Source organism: Pimephales promelas, chromosome 15 (assembly GCF_988280905.1).
Source record: "Pimephales promelas chromosome 15, fPimPro1.hap1.1, whole genome shotgun sequence".
NCBI lineage: Eukaryota > Metazoa > Chordata > Actinopteri > Cypriniformes > Leuciscidae > Pimephales > Pimephales promelas.
The window spans coordinates 11435754-11452324 of NC_142783.1; the positions used below are offsets into that span (position 1 = coordinate 11435754).

Here is a 16571-nt window from a genome sequence, read left to right on the forward strand (position 1 = left end):
ATGTTTTTAAAATAGTATTAGTATAAAAAAATCACTTGTTCGCTCATTTTGGCGTACTCTATGGATGAGTGGCGCCAGCCACTCGGTCGAGACACCCCTCACTGCATCCACTTGTATTGGACCGTCCAGCTACATCATTGTGCTACAGGCTGCAGCGAGGACCTCTTGGATTGGTCGGGCAGCCCTCCTCCTCCTTTGGCCACTCCCCTTTTTTCTCTTTCTACCTCCAACAAAACATTTGGCTTCTTGTTTTTACTCGCTGCTTCAGCCATGACAACGTACAGAGGTAAAAAACGCTCGTTGGGCTCTCGCGTCGAAATTTGAGGAAGTGGGGTAAGTGATGAATTTTGTGGTTCTTTTTGTGCTCGGGTTCCTACTCGAAACTCGAAGTTACATCATGCCAGTAAAAGCGATACAGACCACGTCAGGCTATGGCAGACCTGTCATTCAACCCAGACAGCAAACTGACATTGAATCAACGTGGAAACGACGTCTCTCATGACATTGAAACAACGTTGATTTTGCACATCGAATTAACGTTGAACCAACGTCAGACGCGGCATTCTTCAAAGCTAAATGAAAATCGAAAATTGGTTTGCTTTCATAACGTTGAAACAACACGTTGATTTCAAGTTGATTTTCCGCTAGTTTTGAAAGAATGACGCGTCTGACGTTGGTTCAACGTTAATTCGATGAGCAAAACAATGTCAGATCAACGTTGTTTCAATGTCATATTTCCACGTTGATTCAATGTCAGTTTGCTATCTGGGAACCTATTGCAAGTCGATGTACCATCTCAAGGATTTTGGAAAAAATATTATAAAGGTTGAATAAGCTACATAGTGCTGCTCAATAAATTCAAATAGAAAACCATTTTTTAAACTGCAATCAAATTTCACAAAATTAATGTTTTTACTGTAGTCTTCAGTATGCAGCCTTGGTGAGCATAAGAGACTTAAAAAAACATGTAATAAAAATGTAAAAATGTGGTTAATGCAATACATTTTAGCAAGGGTGACTGTGCAACTGGATTTAAATGTGTGGACTAACTTTATTCTGATGCAAAACTGAACACATGGGAAATCACATGAAATGCATCAAGTGTCATAGCGGAGATGAGAATGTATGAAGCAAAACTCACTTGATATAATAAGGGACGCCATTATGAAAAACAGCTCTCTGCCACGGGAACTGAACGGAAACTGGTTGGGGAGACAAGGTTTCAAAGGTAAAATCATGGCACTTGAACAACTTTCAAACAATACAGTTTTATATTGGAAAAATAGGAAATAGTACTTAAGACAAATTGGGGTTTCCCCACTTTTTGACCAATTTTATGGTTTGTTCAGCTGATTCAAGCTGACTTGATAAGGATTGGGTTTTTTTTATTTTTTTTTATAGGAATTGTGTTCCAAAAGACCAATTTCTAGCCAGTAAAATACTTCAGAGTTTAGTATAATGTAAACCATTCAAATGTTTGAGGTCAGCAAGATTTATCTTTAATAGAAGTCACTTATGCTCACCAAGGCTGCATTTAAAAACAGTAATATTGTGAAATATTATCACATTTCTAAATAATTTATTCCTCTGATGCAAATATTCAGACCCATTGCTCCAGTCTTCAGTGTCACATGATCCTTAAGAAATCATTCTCATATGTAAATTTGCTGCTTAATATTTTTGTGGAAACGGAGATAAAACAAATTCAGGATTCTTTGAGGAATAGAAAGTACTAAAGAACAGCCTTAATGTAAAATTCTTCTGATCACTTTAATGTATGCTTACTAATTTGAAGTCTGACTGACCCCAAACTTTTGAATGGTAGTGTACAGTAAGTTTCCCGGGCCTGAAAATCCCATTTTTTAAATGCAAAAGGTTTTCCATGATTATGGGAATGCTGTAAAATGTTTAAAAAACATCACGCACAACTTACCAGACAAGAAGTCATGGGACAAATGTCTCCTATCCGTTTGAGAGCATTGCAACTGCCGTTGCTGATTACCCGTAGTCCCCTGATAAGATTTTGAAAAAGACAAAATTCTCTCAAACAATCAAGATTGAATGATTTTGACTACAACAGATGGCAATATAAAAATGATGCCTAACATCTTACTGTGCTGTCAGACCATAATGCACTGAAATAGACCCCAACCGAGCCATAATAGTAGTTCAGATCAGAGGGAAATTACAGCTTTAAAGGCTTTTCATCCAAAGAGAAGAATAAGCAGGGGGCAGTCTGGACAAAAATAAAGACATTGTACTGGGAAAATAAGAAAGAAGTCTCTGGTACTTCACTTCTGAAATGACCAGATGCTCATTATCCAACATGCTTATCTTCAAGAGCCTGTGGAGACACATCTCTGCCAAAATATAATGAGTCTCCTTGTCATCATACTGTATGTGAAGCCACAATACCACATCCCAAAAGCACAAATGGTGCAACTCTTTCAGTTATATTAATATAACTATTACATCAAATCCCAAGATGCTCACTTGAGGTGACAAATATTGTTGTTTGAGCTCCAAAAATGAGTTAGCTAGCAGCTGTCTGACTGTGGTTTGATGGGGAGCATTGGTGAAACAAGTCCCAAGATTGTCATTGGGTGGGTAGCAGATTAATTATCTGTGTTCTCCAGCTTCCCAGGTCGATATGGAAGGTCAATATTTCTGCCCACAGGATCCTCAAAACAACATGACAGTCACACTCGTCAAGCCTCGGGATAAAAGGAGCAATCAAAAACAAACTGGGCTCTGCGTGGTCTGAGTGATCCTAAAGCGAGATTAAAAAGAATCAATTCTTCAAGGTCAATGCTGGGGTTTGAATGCATCTTATGAGCAGGTCAGTGATGCCAGCCAGCTTAAATTGACATATTTATAACTATTATGTGGGCTAGTAAAAAAATATTACAAACCCGAAGACTAAAACAATCCAAAAGCAATGTATTAGCTATGAAACGACTGAGACAAATCAGACACATTTATTTGTTATATTTAACACAAATAATCCTTAACAGTGTTTTCACATATAGTTCATTTTAGAAGAACCAAAATCAGTTCAATTAAAGTCAACCAGCCGAAAGTGACCCTTTGGTGTTGTCTAGTGGACTCAAAAGAGAACCCTGTATCTTTTTTGATCCTCTTCTGCATTGAAGTGATCTCAGACCCTTTCTTGTTCACACCACAACCTCAAAATAACTCAGATCCCAGATTTCTGTGCATTTTGCATGTCCTTCAACAACATCTGTCAGACAAGCACAAGCGCTTGCACCCAAAATTTCATCCAGGTTGTCGTAGAAGGGACAGGAATCCTTAAAGGAGTAGTTCACTTTTTAAAAAACTTTTGCTGATAATTTACTCGCCCCCATGTCATCCAAGATATCCATGTATTTCTTTCTTCAGTTGAAAAGAAATTAAGGTTTTTGATGAAAACATTCCAGGATTTTTCTCCATATAATGGACTTTAATGGGAACCAAACGGTTCAGGGTCCAAAAGACAGTTTCAGTGCAAACTGCAAACTGTTCAAAGGGCTTTAAACGATTCCAGATGATGAATAAGGGTCTTATCAAGTGAAACGATCGCTCATTTAATAAATAAATAACAAAGTTTAAGTTTTGTAAGCTCAAATGGTCGCCTTGCTCTGTTAGGGTTAGGGTTAGGGTGTGATGCACGTTCGTGAATCTCCTAATCGAACTCGTTCATCAAAATGAACGAATCTTTTCCCGAGTCAACTTGTTCATTTCGTTCGTTGAATGAACCAAATGACACGAAAAAAGATTTGTTCATTTTGATAAATGAATTCGAACAGGTGAGTCACGAACGCGCATCACAGAACAAAGCTTCAATAGGAACCAAACAGACCGTTTGGTTCCCATTGAAGTCCATTATATGGAGAAAAATCCTGCAATGTTTTCATCAAAAACCTTAATTTCTTTTCGACTGAAGAAATAAAGACATGGATATCTTGGATGACATGAGGGTGAGTAAATTGTTAGCAAAGGTTTTTTTAAAGTGAACAGTTCACGCACCACAGATAACGAAACACATTCATTTATATTCCAACTGTCTACTTTCACTTTAGACAGAACAGACTGTGTTTATGTTTGTGTGTGTGTGTGTGTGTGTGTATTTGACAGTTTAACCCCAACATGCTAAAGACAACTTAGCTCAGTAGCCTACTTGTGCGCTGCAAGTTTCTATTGTGTGCATGCGCTCAAAACAGCAAGCAAATGAAATGTTATGCAACATTATTTTATGCATTTATTTATGCATGCAAATAATACACGTTCATTACTGTGAATAACTGCAGTGTCACGTGAGCTTAACTCTACCGCTGCATTAACATGTAAAGTCAATGTATTTCGTGCTGTAGATGTTGGGACGGGGGCGCCAGAACTGCATAGAATAGTCAGTAGCATTTCTTCAAAAGCTACTTATGTTGAAACGAAATGCAAAGTGGACCAGGACCTCATCCCTTTCACATATCACAAAGAAATCGAACCACAAATTGAGGTGATCGGAGTATGGTTCACTTTTTGGTTCAGAGGTGTGAAAGGTGTGAAAACTGGAATCTACGGACTCATCCCCTAACTAGGGCAAGAAGGGCCTTAGTTACCATGACTCCTAACTGATAAGAAGGTTTATTGCTCTAAAAAATGTAATCACATGGAAAAAGCAGAGGCCATAGAAAAGACCCACAGCCCTTAAAACAGACTTTCCTGCATTCATTTATAGACAAACTGATCTATAAATGAACATGCATCCCAGGACACTGTAGAATGATTTACTGTCTTGTGTAATGTCGTTTGATACTGTTATGTCTTTGATACTATGTATTTTATGATAGAGCCAAGGGTCAATGTAACCTCAATTATAGCATGTTTGATCTCTATAAATTGGTACTTTGAAGATCAAAATGATTGTGTATATAATATGTCAATAGCAAATTGATCTCTTTTATAAAACTCAACCTAATCTGACCTGGCAAGATAGTTCAATCAAACAGATGCATGTACTCACAGGTCTTGTTAAATGCCCTTGTAATGCCAAATCTGTGCAAGACTTCCGCCTTATTCCATTCAAGGCTAAACTTACATCAAATATTTCATATTTGGTCATCACATGAGATGTGAGACATGAGGGATAGCTACCTGTGATATAGCCAAATATATAATAGAGTTCTGAGGATATGGAGGTCAAACTGGAATAAACTGAAGACCAGACAGTGAACGTGCTGACACCTGCAGTACAAGAGTACATTTCCCCCCTTCTCTCAATAAACACTGATAAGAATATTTAATACTCTCAAATAGACGCATACCTAATCCTAAATAAAAGACACCTTGCTTATCAAATCATGTCATAAAATAATATATTAACAGATTTTATAATAAAGAGTTCCTATACTGATAAAGATGACTTATATTGAAATGTTATAATTTTACATTATGGTATAACCATAAAGTTGGTCAATAATATAAATCACTGCTGTTTTGCCTGTTTTGGAACAAATTTCACCTAGAATTGTATAGGCTTAAATTGAAATCATGTATTAAAACATTTTGAAATCTGGAATAAAAATTGGTTTTAGAACGAACTATATTTAACATGTCCTTAATATTTAAAATAAAAAATAATTCTGAAGCATTTATTAATCTTAGTTAATGTTATGAAAATGAAGAATAAGTTCCAACACAAAGTTTAATGATATACACTGTAACGGATTTTTGTAATTTGAACAGTATTTTACTGTAATATGTACACTATAATACTGTCAAATGTGTCAACAGTATAATACTGTAAATAGCCAAGGATTATGGGAAAATATGTGTTTACTACTGTAATTATTTTCTACTGTAAATCGTAAAAAAATCTAATTATGTAATAGGAAAGCAATTCTAATACTGTAAATTAAAATACGGTAGTTGCACTCATGAATACAGTATACAGAATTATTCCTGTAAATTAAAATATGGTACTTGTACTGTAAATGAAAAATATAGAACTCATTCTGTAAATATTAATACAGTATACGATTGTCGTACTGTAAATTAAATTACAGTACTGATACTGTAAACACTTTTAGAGTAACTTATTGGCATCCAGCTGCCAGTAAGTTACTGTAAAATCTACAGCAACCTTTTTACAGTGTACTATTCCAACAGGTAGGCGAACAGGCATTGGCTAAACTAACTTAAGTAGATTAGTGAATACAAACGAAACTGATATAAAGACTTTCATAATGACAGAAACCCTGACAACCAAGGAGTGGTGGGAAACTGAACAAAGGGAGACAGAAACTAATGCATGCAAACTAAAAAGTCCATGATAACTAAAGAAACTGAACATAACGTTGACAGTTACTTTCAACAATTAATACATTGTCAAAATCAAAAGTTGTATCTGTCAATGTTATTTAATGGACATGATCTGACAGCAATAGTATTTTTGTAGTAATGTTACCAAAGATTAATAAAGACTCTATAACAAATGAATTGACTATGGTTAGTTAATTTTATTTATTGCATCTACTAGCATCAGCTAATGGGGCCTTATTGTACACGAATACTGTAATTTATCTTTGAACTTACAATATTTTCCTCGTTCTCCAGCACACAGTTGACCACGTTGTGTTCCTCAGAGTGCCAGTTTTCATTCTCTATCTCGAGATGGCTGAGCTCCAGTTGGTTCATGGCAATCTGGAGGTCCTGAAGTTTCCCCAGAGCCCAGTCAACCTGGTGCTGCCAGCTGGCGGCCTGAGCACTGAACCGCTCCCAGTGTTGCTGAACCTCAAAGGCCTGGTCCTGAACCGCTTGAGCCAGCTGATGAATCTTCTCTGTCTGTGCTGTCTCTGCTAGAAGTTAAAATCTATTTTCAGTCAAATGACCTCAAACGAAATGGTCTTTGTCATCGTTTAGAGTGATTATTTCTCCCTCAGTAAGAATAACAATGTTTTCTGCAAGGATTTTCTGCATATAATGACACAAATGTGGCATCCTTAACATTATTACAGTGACTCCAGCCACAGCCGCTGTTGCGCAAACACATCCCTGTCCCATTTGTATTGCACGGAACTGCAATCTGATATGAATAAACACTCTATGCTCTCTCTCTCTCTCTCTCTTGTAGCTTTGGAAAGATTCATCCTAACCGCTCCTTCTCTCTTAAATGTAACTTTGTGAAGTCGAGTCGGTTCGTCCAAACTGGTCCTCTCATATAGCTCTGAAAACTTAGATCTAGTCTAGTGAATCGGCTTTCCCTATCGGTCCACTCTCTGCTTTGAAAAGTTCGATTCTTTCCACGAAATCACTTTGTTCGAATTGTTCTTGTAAGCATTTCGGTTACTAACGTAACCTGGTTCCCTGGAATAACGGAAAAGTTCCCTTTTTTAATTGTTCACACGCATTGCATCACTTGCTGAGGCTTTGGGGAACCTAATCCAATAGCGCCGTGTTACGAGCAGAGAACAGAAGACCCGTCAAGGTTAAGGGCCCTTAACAGGCTTTCATCGACCAACACTAGGGTGTAGATATCTGGAGGGAAAGCCAGAATTCGTCAATATGTATAGTGTAGTTTAATTATGGTTAAAACCAACGCATTCTCATCCTAGGGCGTACGTTGGCAAAGGGCACCCTTTAGCGTCAATATAACACGAACAGAGCTTGGTTCGGTTATGGGTAGGTTTAGGTCTGGGGTAGGGTCAGGGTTAGACCACTAGGAGGCGCCTTCTGGCCCATATATATATCTGCGTCTCATATTGATGCTAAAGGGTGCCATGTGCATTGGATGAAGACAAAATGTCAAAAGCGTCAGTATATGGCGCCTTGGGAAGGGAACTGTCTGTTAAAGCTGCAGTCGGCAAGTCTGGCAGATTGAGTGGACTAGGCAAAATTTTGAATGTTTACAACTCATATGGCCCTCCCCCAGTATCAACGAATACCCTCCCACAGAGTTCGTGTTCAAGTGCGTGCGCACCCGGTTATCTGTGAACGCGACCGTCTCACCAGCATCCATCAACACCATGGATTATTTGGAGGTATGCTGCCCTGGCTAATCTACCAATATATTGCAATTGCTAACGTCATTTATACTGTAAATGAGCTTACTTGATTTGTTTGTTTTCCACCATCACTTTTCCTTACTGCGCGAACTTCAGGCGTGTGCATGTGATTGCAACGTGCGCGAGGAGTGGCGTGTGCCCGATCTGTGATTGACAGTCAGATCGCACACCCCCCTGCGCTGATTGCACCCGATTATCCGGGAGCGCTGGATTTTTGCAGAACAAATAACACACTCAAGATGGAGTTAGAAGCTTGGGTTTTTTCTAAAACCACTTTATTTATGTTGTTCTGTCGGATTATAGTGTCGATTTTACTGAATATGATCAAAAAAATGTTGCCGACGGCAGCTTTAAAACTTATGTTGTCATCTCGCTTTTATACACTATTAGCACAAGCCTGTTGTATCGGACCCCGTCCAAATGATGGCCAAAATGTTGCTGATTCGGGGTTTTTTTTTAAGTTTATTGTATATCACACAAAAGATGAAGTGTCTTATTGACCCTCGTTCACAAAGCAGTGCAAAATGATTCAATCAGACATAAACAAATTTAGCTTATTCTCTTCACCCAACAACAAAACACAGGAGTTGCTTACGAGACATTCTAGTCGACTAGACATTTTCCTAGTGGAGTGGGCCCTCACTCCAATAGGACATAGCAAGCCCAAGGAAGTGTAGGCCAGCATTATTGTGTCCACCATCTACCGGGATAGTCTTTGGTTCGTAACCGGCAGCCCTTTAGTGCGATCTCTGAAGAAAAAAGCTGCTCTGATTGCCAGAATTGGCTTGAGGGGTCAACATATACTCTGAGGGACCGGAGTAGGTGCAAGAACTGCTCATCCTCCGAAACAGGGAGAACAAAGAGAGTTCCCTATGACCTGTGCCCTGAACAAAGTGGAGAACACCTTAGGCACACAGCCTAAGGACAACCTTACAGTCGTTTGGCCCAAACTCAAGGTAGGATGCGCTCACAGAGAGTGCCTGCAGGTTGCCAACTTGCTTGATCTTCTGCTAAAGCCAGCAGGAGGGCAGTCTTGAGCAAAAGGAGCAGCGGGGTGGCTGTCCGTAGCAGCTCAAAGAGTTTTGGAGAGCCAAGAGGACTATGAACAGGTCCCCAGGTCGGACAATGTGGGGGCGAGGCGGATTCAGTCTTCTAGCACCCCTAAGGGAATTTCACTATTAAGCTGTTCCTGCCAACCGACAGGCTAGAGGTGGGGGTATGTTACAATAGTTGCCACATATACTTTGAAATTGGATGGGGTGCGCCCCTCCTCCAGAAACTCCTGCAAAAAGGACAAGTTTGATGCAACAAGATATCACAAGATAAAGGGTCTACGTTCTCCGTTCTCAGGCTGCACACCAGCCGAATAAGACAGACCACAAGGACGATTGGAAGGTGGTCCGGCTGTAACGGACCAGAAAGAACGAGGCAGATCTCTGGCAGGGAGCTCGCTGCTAGTGCCACGGCTTTAGGAAACACTCGTCAATGCAGCTGTGGGGGCTGACCCCGCCAAGCTCTTCAACAGCCTTGGTAAGGACAAGGATAAGTTTGCTTCCAGACCACGACTGACATCACATGGATCCCTAGGCAGCAGAGGGCGGAGTCTGACCACCCTGCTGAAAAATCCAGCTAAAACCAGCCAAGGCTGGTTGGCTGGTTTTGGCTGGTCTCCCAGCCTGGTTATAGTTGGTTTATCAGGCTGGTTTTAGAGGGGTTTTGAACACTTTTTCAGCTGGTCAGACTGGTCTTAGCTGGTCAAGTTGGTTTTAGCTGGTCAGGCTGGTATTAGCTGGTCAGTCTGGGAGACCAGCTTGACCAGCTAAGCCAGGCTGGGTGACCAACTAAAACCAGCTACTTCTAGCTTAAACCAGCTAAGACCAGCCAACCAGCCTAGGCTGGTTTTAGCTGGATTTTTCAGCAGGGCAATACTCTGCAAAAGAAACAAATTCCACCTCAGAACCTCAGACCAAGCTGCTTGCACCAGATGAGGGCAGCTGGACTTCGCAGGAGAAGAGCACCAGGGAATCCCTTCACTGTGGGGGATCTGGACCGATGTAAGCTCACTTGTTCTCATACTCCACTGGTTTCTTCCTCCAAGAGGAAGAGAACAAGGGAGCTCGAGGGGCGGGATGGCTTTTTTGGAATCGCGGATCTTGGAAGAAAGCAATCCGCAAGCGCAGCGAGGCGAGACTCAAGCTCTTGCAATTGGAGCAATCCATCTTGATGAGCACGGCCTCAGCATGGGTGTGGCCCAGGCAGGCACCGCACTCAGAGTGCTCATCTGAGAGGTGCAGGGGTGCCCTTCATTTGCCCCACTAGTGGTGAGACCTTTTAGAGCAAATGCAGCAAAAAGTATGCTCTTTTAAAGTGAAATTTGCTCATTTAGTCTCTCCGGATAGCCGCAGGAGAAGCGCTGTCCCTCAGCTGCAGTGCTGTCAGCATCATCACTCTGCTGCTGGGGCTCTTCCACGGCAAAGACTTCTCGTGTTCTTCTTCTTCTTCAGAACCAGGATATGATCTTGAATGAGAAAGATTCTGATGAAATAGCATTCAGTGCCGACGTATATAGGCAAATTGCCCCGTCCATTTGGGCACCCTGTAGGCTCCGTCCGTAATTCGTAATTGGGCGTAGGCTCCGTCCGTAATTCGCATTCTGAGGGTACGGAATCTGCATAATCCTGCCTGAAGACGAAGGCAGGGGCGCAGCCCACCCCCTACGAAGGAAGGGTGCCATCTGGTGGTGGTGGGGTGGAAGGAGGAGAGGACGTCCTGACATCTTCATGGTAGAGGGGACTCAGGGGAGAGCCCATCTGGAGGTGGTGGGATGGATGGAGGGGAGGACCCCGGCACGTGAATGTTAGGTAGATGAAGGAAAGGTCCCGTCTGGTGGTGGATGGGGAGGATGGAGGTGGTTGAAGCGACAGCATCTGAGAACTCAGACATGTACCACCTTTTTATACTGGCTATTAGGATATGATTGGATAAGTGAGAAGGTAATAATACATGACGTGAACGATTGAGTCTTCCTGGTAGAACTTGCGCTGGCTTCATTTCTGATTATATTACAAATTATATAATTGATAAGTTAGTTAAATTATTTGGTAATAAAGCTATTGTCCCCTTAAGTAGCTCCAATGTACCAATACTTTAAAAAGAGTATCTGTACATATTTATTTGTTAGGCCTAAATATGCCAGAGGCATTTGGGGTTACCCAGGACTGAATAGTTTAGTAGTTCATAAAGCATGGAGACAAAGATTAGTCCTAAACATATTACTGTGGACCAAAACTTACTGTGTGTCATCATTACTGAGGACTCTTATCTTTCCTCTGTGATCAGATTTACATCCGTACCCTTCAGCACTCTCTCACTTTTCACTTTGTGTCCTATAAGGTTTATTGTCTCCACTGAGCCATTTCAGAGACGCATAAATCAAGCAGCAACGACGCTATAGACGGAAACTATGACCTCCAGAAATGAAACGTGTAATAAAAAATTAGTGTTTGAATCCAGGAGACGACCATTTACATCAGAAAGACAATAGACATAAAATTTGACACTTGGTGGCATCTTTAATAGAAACAGACAATTGAGGACAAGACAAGACTGCTAGGTGAAATCTATCACTGTAATAAAGTGTGTTTAACAGTTGGGTGATAATAAGAAGACATGTTCAACATATTCAGCATATTTTTCTTATGTTCAGTTCAGCATAAGAAATCAGCATATTAAAATGATTTCTGAAGGATTATGTGACACTGATGCTCAATACTCAGCTTTGCCATCACAGGAATAAAATAAATAAATAAAACATTCAAGTAGAAAATGCATGTGAATGATCACAAAATTCAAGATATGGTGGTTAGAAAATGTATATATTTATACCATTTTATGTAGTTAATCAATATCACACGAAGAGTGCCATTTCAGTTTTTCTCATCCAAAAATCAGTATGATTAAAATGTGATATTAAGTTACTACAACAGTTTAATAAACAATAATTTAATTACAACTACAAAATGTTGCAGAATAATGTAATATATGAATGAATAATAGCCTATAAAGAACCTTTGTGCCAAAAGTGTTCTTTCTTGTCATTATGGAACCGTTTTTAGCATAAAGGGTTCGAGTTGAGTAAAGAACCCTTCATTTACAGAACCCCAATGAACCCTTTTTCTAAGAATGTACACAGTAATTTGAGTTAATTTAAAATTAATTAAAATTAATTAATTATTTTTTTTTAATTAATTTTTCTTGAAGTCTCCTGCTTCTCAGATTTTTATCCTAAGAAAAAGATATACATCTCCAGAGTTTCAGTGGGGATGTCTCAAACTTATCAAACTATGTGCTGAGCCTGCAACACCAAAGCCTGCAATCAAAAGATTTTAACACGAACTCTTCAATGTGGCATTTATTATCAAAGGCAAAAATGATCTGAGCTTTTCTTGATGTGAAACATAACTATAAGTTTTGTGCTATAAATGAAAAACCTCTAAAACAGCAAAACAAAATGTTCCTCTGGGAGGATTCAAAACAGTGGAAAATAATCAAAAGTCTCACCTGCAGCCGTCTCTGTACTGATCTGGACCTCCATTGTTGTAGGTTGGACAGCCAGAGACAGACACACCTGATTCAGAGTGCCGTCTACATCCTGTCCAATCAACTCTCTGTGCAAGGCCTGTGTCGAACAGCTCATTAAAGATGCAGAGGTGTGACATTTAAAATAAATGTAGACATTCATTACAACTCATTCTGAACACATTAGAGGGGGTGAAATTGGAGATATAATTACTCGAAAAACAATCAAAAACAAAGCAGAAACCCAAACATTAGCTGAGCTGATTGATTGTGGAACAAAATCGTTGTTTGAAACAGAGGGAAGACGTGTTGTGGTCGATATCAGAAGGAAAACTTTTGATTAATTCTGCATGGTTTAAAGGACAAGTTCGGTATTTTACAATTAAACCCCAGTTTTAAGATCGAGACCATGAATGGTTAAGATTGTTTTTAGTCAGATCCTGCTGTCCCGAGAATTTTCAGTTTCTGTGGTAGCACCCCCCACCTTCACAATGGTAGCATAGGTGCACAACAATCCTTTATAATGCCTGGTTTAGAATCAATTACAAGATTTTTGGTCTGTTACGATAGTCACTGTGTCAGATTACGCGATTTTGACTCCTAAAATCTTGTCGTGTCGTGGAAAAGACACATGTCATTGCTTCCTGACCAGTCATCGCATGCCGTCTTTAACGGCGCGCATGATGTCATTGAAAAGGCGAAACTTGTAGCGAGTGACTTCCGGAAACGAACGTAAACAAACAATGGATGAAGCGGTGAGTGTTGTATTGGCTATCCTGTGTTCAGAAAAAAAGTTAAAAAAGAAAGAAAACCCGACAATGGAAACGTTCCTGGATTGCTCGAAGAGGACAGTCTGGGCTGTCAATCCTCCAAAGAGAACATGAGGTAAAACATTGTTTTCTTATATATTTTTACTTTTAACGTTAGCACCATCGTCTCTCTGTCGTTTCGCCATTTTTGAAAGTTGTGTACAGAAAAGCTTCTGTGCTCCTATTGGTCAACCTTATACATGTGACGGAATCGTCGTGGACGACCGTTAAAAAAATTAAACATTTGTCGTGATGTCGTGAAGCATCGCAGACGCGACGTAGATTGTCGCCCACTATGACACACTATACGAGATGATACGATCGAATCTTGCGTCCCGATGCCCGTTGTCGTTTACGAATCCCCACGACACCCTACGTCAAACGGATTGTGCCAAAATCGTGCAATCTGAACCAGGCATGAAACGCATAAAACTTTACTTTACAAAGACGTGAAACTCACCGAGTGGTCTGGGGTGTTCACTGATATGCTCAGACAAAAATTGCTGCAAAAGATGCTTTCCAACAGGTTTTATCGTAGTTTTTGTACAACTCCATTGACTTGTATTGTATGTTGTGTGATGTACGGTAGTCTGCCGCCGGAAACGGAAATTGTATTCTTTCTGTAGTCTTATGCAGTCGCGGTATCGTAGGCTACACTATACAAGTGGTTTGCTTGCAATCGGGAAAGGTGCATTATCGCCACCAACTGGGCTGGAGTGTCTATTATTCAAGCTCTCAACGGAAGAATGTACAGAAAAATAGGTCTACAGTTTTACAACGAATGGTAAAACACCTGTTGGAAAGCATCTTTTGTGCACAAATATCAGTGAACACCCTAGAGCACTCGGTGAGTTTCACGTAAGTTTCATGCGTTTTATGAAGGATTGTTTCTGTGCACCTATGCTACAATTGTAGAGGTGCTACCACAGAATCCAAAAATTCTCGGGACAGCAGCATCTGTCTAAAAAACAAACTTAACCATTCTATTTCATCAGAAACGATCTTAAAACAGGGCTTTAATTGTAAAATTCCAAACTTGTCCTTTAAAATCATCTAATAATGAGCGTCCGACTATAATAATAAGATAAAAATGAACATGTGGGGAAAATGAGGTGTTTTTTTTTCTCTGTAAAATACTGATTAATTCAATCGTTACAAATAAAATAATACTTCATAATGTTGTTCACAGCTATAAATATTTGAGTTCTGTTTGTGAAGACAGCTTTACAGCAACTGATGTAAATAATGCATTTTTTAAGACATTAAATGCAATAAACTGCAATGATTAAACATCTAGGGCATCAATAATTCAGCAGTGCAATAACAAATAAAATCAATTCACAGCTTCTCCTTGAGGGAAAAGTAATCAAGGGGTTTAATTATGTTGTATTGTATCTTATTATTATACACAATATCTGAGGACTGCCTGTTTAAAAAGGCAATGTAATCAGTGCATGCGGGTAGGAGGTGCCGGTACAAAGTGATAAATTATAAAACATTATGTGTAAAAAAAAGAACATCACTCATAATGGACTGTAGGTGTTTAACTCTCCTTCTACTGAGATTTAATGGTTCTTACATCCAGAAATGCCTTGTTTTGTTTGGTTTAACCTGTGAACATGCACACAGTGTGACTGACCGTACAGTAGCCTTGCTGCTGCAGTAAAGTATGTACATCCTCTCCCACCGGCCTTTGCCGTGCCAGCTCCTCATCTTTCAGCTTCACCCAGAACCAAAGCTCTTCAAGGATGGCTATTAGCCCGGTCCATTTCTCTGCACCGGCCTCCAAACACTCTCTAATAGCACATGACAATTTGAAGAAAAGTTCAGGACGTTATGTTCTGATATCTCTTTGTTTGTATTGCTGGATATTGCACAGACCTTCTGGAGGCTATATGAATGTGTTCCACATCTTTGAACTTATCAAGCTCTTGTGCCTTGGTATTTGGGATCTGACCTCTTAAAGCCCTTTGAGAAAGATCAGTCTGGGTATCAACATCTGTCTGAATGTCCTGAGGAGACATAACAGCATGCAGACGTAAAAATTGCACCAATTCAAAGGAATCTCAATGGACACTGATTAAGTGATCCTCTCCTTGTTCTGTCCCCTATGAATTTAATTAAAGTGTAGAGGAAATAGCACTGCTTCAATGGCTGTTAAATGAGACTAATGAAGGAAGACACAATCTGGAAAACGAGTGACAAACAATTTCAAAGGACTTTGAAAGTAAAGTATTGCCTCAAACAGCAGACATCTCACCTGTGCTTTTAGCAGTCTGCTGTAATTCCTACATATAAAACTTTCATTTGTGGTGGCAGTCGCCTCAAAGCCTCCACAGACATATAATGACTGGTCGGTTTATATCAGAGGAAACGTGGCTCTCCCGTTTAGGGCTGCATTGATGATATTCAACCAAAGAAAGACATCAAGCAGAGACATAACAGACAGTCTTTGCTTATAATGCTGGAACCCATTAAAATGGCAATACCGTTATCTATATACTGCTAACAAGTAAATGGCAAAGAAAAAACAAAATGACATTTGCCATCATTATTACTGCCAGAGATGTTTTAAAAAATGATAATAATCGAATGTGCTCTTTGCACACATAATGATGAGGTTGTGATAAAAAAGAATTTACACTAGTATAGTAAAATAATTCAAAAGTTTGAGCTGCTGGATAAGAAAAATACACTACAATTTCCTGGGTTAACTGAATCATCAACATGTTCACATTAGCATTCAGAGGACAACAATGACACAGCAATTGAAGAAGCAATCTGATGTGAAACTGAGCAATATCAATAACCATCAATGACCATCAAAATTAACAGACTGATTTTAACCAGGAAAGCCTAAAGCCTGCTCTGATCACACCGTCTGCGCATGGAACGAAACATATAGTCTTTTCTGGATGTTAGGACAATAAACTGAACAACTCTATAGACCATTTCACAAGATGTAAACAACACTGCTCCAGAAGCACTTCCTGTTTCAGTTTTTTAACACTACATAAAAGCTGAGATAAAATACAACCAACAGAACATTTAAAACTGAATCAAAAAGTTAAACAAACATCTTTAAGATGTTTCCTTTACATGTGAAATAAAGAAAACGGTTACAAAC

General features: G+C 39.7%; 1 protein-coding gene across 1 annotated transcript in view; it reads right to left on the reverse strand.

Annotated features, from left to right (window-relative positions):
* LOC120485875 (utrophin) overlaps positions 1-16571 on the reverse strand; it is a 50901-nt gene that overhangs the window by 30086 nt on the left and 4244 nt on the right. Inside the window, exons 2-7 of the mRNA XM_039681666.2 lie at positions 15326-15456; positions 15084-15240; positions 12618-12735; positions 6589-6851; positions 1934-2012; positions 1142-1202 (exon numbers count right to left, since the gene is read on the reverse strand). Coding sequence (XP_039537600.2) covers positions 1142-1202; positions 1934-2012; positions 6589-6851; positions 12618-12735; positions 15084-15240; positions 15326-15456 — 809 coding nt within the window. The remainder of the gene's footprint in view (positions 1-1141; positions 1203-1933; positions 2013-6588; positions 6852-12617; positions 12736-15083; positions 15241-15325; positions 15457-16571) is intronic.